Genomic DNA, 3474 nt, shown 5'->3' on the forward strand with positions numbered 1-3474 from the left:
TCTGCAGAGACGGGGCTAGTAGGCCAAGTCTTGAGGATTAAATCAGCTTCAACCAGGGCAAAAAAATGTGGGAAGGGTAGACCAACCAGAGGGAACAGCACATGCAGATGCCTGGAAGCAAAGGGGAGCAGGTCATACCCAGCAACCGGTAACTAGTTTGCTAAGGCTGAGTTACAGGAATCTTAGAAGGGAGAAGGAGGATCAGGAGGCCGGAGAGCTTGGCGGAGGCAGGGGCTAGAAGGTTTGTCTGCCTTGTTAAGTTTTTATTTTAGCCTGAAGGTGGTGTGGAGCCACTGAAGGGCATGATCAGAGTTCTGATTCCCAAAGATGGTTCCAACATCCTTGCAGGGCATGGGTTTCAAGACCAGTCAGTGAAGTCCTCCCCTGAAGTGACAAAAGCAGGACGGGCATTGGCAGTACAGCTAGAGGCAGAGTCTGCCACTCTTTAGGAGTCTGAACAGGTACATAGGTAGCAGGGGAGAGGGGGCAACAAGGATCACTTCCTCCTGGCTTGGGGCCTGCCTGGATGGAGGGACCCTCATCCACTTAGGCAAAGGAGGAGGATGCGGGCAAAGGCTGAGTCTGCAGACCTTCCCATGGGAGAGAGGAGCTGAAGTTCAGGTCGAGCTGGAGGTCAGCAGGTGGCTCAAGAAGCCAGTAGAGGGATGAGCTGGCCCCAGAGGACATGCAGAGTGTGGATAAGAAGCCAGGGACTGGTCCTCCAGGGTTGCGGGGGACAGCTGATGGAGGGGGCAGGACAAGCTCTGGGAGCAGCTGGGCACGGGGCTCACTGGATACACCCCTCCACACGCAGCAGCAGGTAGTCCCTGAGGAGCGGGGGCAGGGGGAGGCGGGCGGCAGCCTGTCGGCAGCCGCTACCCAGCTGAGCACGTACAGCCAGCCGGGCCAGGTGCTGCAGCCGCCTCGGCTGATTCACCATGCCCAGGGCCGAGCTGTAGAAGGCTTCGTGCTCCTAGATTGGGAGTGGAACAGGGTCAGATGGCCCAACACCCTGACTGTGCCCTTCCATCTGGGGGTGACCTAGTGGTGGGGCCCTGGGATTTTGCAACCTGCACCCACCTGGGCGTTTGGCTCATCTTGAAAGACTCAGATTCAGAAGCAAAGGCCCTGCAGGGGTCATGGGAGCTGGGACCACACTGCAGAGCAGGGTCTCAGCCATGTCTGCACCCACCCCCACTCCAAAGATACTGGCACAGTGCCCACTCAGTCAGACATGCCTGATAAATGTCTATACAGATGCAGGTAAGAGAGAGGCTAGAGAGTTGTGTGCCATTAAAGGTTATTCTGAGCTTCCGGGGGCAGGGGTACCCTGGAACCCAGAGGTTTCACTCTGACCATCCTCCTCCAGCCCAGGGTCCCTCTTGCTCCTGCCTCCAGGAAGCCCATCCTGGAGGGACAGGCCTGGGGCTCATCCTTCCTCTATCTCCCCCAGAGCCCAGGAAGGAGCTGTGCTCATGCGGCGGACTTACCTGCCACAGCTCTGGAAGCACTGCCTCAACCCAGGTATCGCAGGATGGGACACAAGGGTAGGCATTAAGCAGGACTTCCAGGGCTCGAGGGAAGTTGGCACAGTGTCTCAGCATCTAGAAATCAAAAGAGAGTCTCAGACTAGAAAACAAAAGAGGGTCTCGGGGGTACCATGCCTCTACCAACCAGCCTGGGCCAAAGCCCCACTCACATCCAAATCTGTTCTTTTTTTTGCCCGCCCGCGTGCCATGCAGGATCTTAGTTCCCCGACCAAGAATCGAACCCGTGACCCCTGCAGTGGACGTGCGGCGTCTTAACCACTGGACTCCCAGGGAAGTCCCACATCCAAATTTGAGAGGCCAAGATCTGAGTCCCTCCTCATCCTTTTCTAGCCTCAGTTTACCCCACCTTCAAGTGTGCTCCAACCTCCTGGCCCCAGCCAGTTTCCTTGGGGGCTTTTTCTCCCAAGAGGGGGACAGATCTCTGGCCCAGAGAGCGGGCTCTCTGTCTCTTGGCGTCTCTTCCCGGAGGCTGGGCAATTCCAGCTCCAGGCATCCCCCGCCCGTCAGGAGCCTTCTTTCACAGGCCCTCCCTGCGCACCTCAGGGCGCACAGGTTGGGCCCCGTAGTCCAGCAGTGCAGCGAAGAGGATCTCGGGCTCCCAGCTGGGGGCGTCCTGGACGGCCTGCAGCGCGCAGTCCATGGGCGTGTGGCCCGCCTCGTTGGGAACTGCAGCGCAGGCCCCGTGGTGCAGCAGCAGCTCGGCCAGGACCCCGCAGCCATTGGCACAGGCGTTGTGCAGCGGCGTGTGGCGCTTGCGCCCTGCCGCCCGGGCATCTGCCCCAGCTTCCAGGAGCCCGCGCACGCGGCGTTCAGGGCCGTCTCGCCCTGGCTGGTGCGCAGATTCACGTCGGCGCCGTGCTCCAGGTAGAGAGCCACGTGCTGCTCCAGGCCTCGTACCGCCGCCACGTGCAGGGGCGTCACCTCGCTGTCCTGCACCGCCAAGTTCACGGTTGCTCCCGCCTCCAGCAGCTGCTTGGCGCACCTGGAGGCAGGGTACAAGGCCCCTGAGGCAAATCCTGAGGGACCAGGCCTGGCCTGGGAACCCCTCAGCCTGCTGTCATCCGTGACTCCTTCTTCCCACCTCTCTTGGCTCAAGCGAGCCTGGCGCCTACCGCCAGACTCACAGAAGCCCCATGACAGACAGCAGAGCTGGAAGGCCCATCCAAGTCACTGGGAGCATTTCAGTTTTCAGCCCCAGAAAGGTTGTGGTGCAGCCCAGGACGTACCGCAAGTTAGTGACTGCGGAGGAATTAATACTCACTGCCTCAGACCGTCCCTCCCAGAGTCTCACCTGACTCCCCCATCAGATAGGGACCCCAGTGGGTCCCCACATAGGGACCCATTTCAGTTTTCAGCCCCAGAAAGGTTGTGGTGCAGCCCAGGACGTACCGCAAGTTAGTGACTGCGGAGGAATTAATACTCACTGCCTCAGACCGTCCCTCCCAGAGTCTCACCTGACTCCCCCATCAGATAGGGACCCCAGTGGGTCCCCACATAGGGACCCATTTCAGTTTTCAGCCCCAGAAAGGTTGTGGTGCAGCCCAGGACGTACCGCAAGTTAGTGACTGCGGAGGAATTAATACTCACTGCCTCAGACCGTCCCTCCCAGAGTCTCACCTGACTCCCCCATCAGATAGGGACCCCAGTGGGTCCCCACATAGGGACCCATTTCAGTTTTCAGCCCCAGAAAGGTTGTGGTGCAGCCCAGGACGTACCGCAAGTTAGTGACTGCGGAGGAATTAATACTCACTGCCTCAGACCGTCCCTCCCAGAGTCTCACCTGACTCCCCCATCAGATAGGGACCCCAGTGGGTCCCCACATAGGGACCCATTTCAGTTTTCAGCCCCAGAAAGGTTGTGGTGCAGCCCAGGACGTACCGCAAGTTAGTGACTGCGGAGGAATTAATACTCACTGCCTCAGACC

General features: G+C 59.3%; 1 protein-coding gene across 1 annotated transcript in view; it reads right to left on the reverse strand.

Moving 5' to 3' along the window:
• Nucleotides 1–299: 299 nt before the first annotated feature.
• Nucleotides 300–3474, reverse strand: part of ASB16 (ankyrin repeat and SOCS box containing 16) — a 14509-nt gene continuing 11334 nt past the window's right edge. The window contains 4 exon segments of the mRNA XM_028498120.2: nt 300–973; nt 1491–1604; nt 2089–2342; nt 2345–2532. Of these exon segments, the coding sequence (XP_028353921.1) occupies nt 788–973; nt 1491–1604; nt 2089–2342; nt 2345–2532 (742 nt within the window). The 3' untranslated portion in view covers nt 300–787.

The sequence above is a fragment of the Physeter macrocephalus genome, chromosome 14 (genome assembly GCF_002837175.3).
Source record: "Physeter macrocephalus isolate SW-GA chromosome 14, ASM283717v5, whole genome shotgun sequence".
NCBI classification, from domain to species: domain Eukaryota; kingdom Metazoa; phylum Chordata; class Mammalia; order Artiodactyla; family Physeteridae; genus Physeter; species Physeter macrocephalus.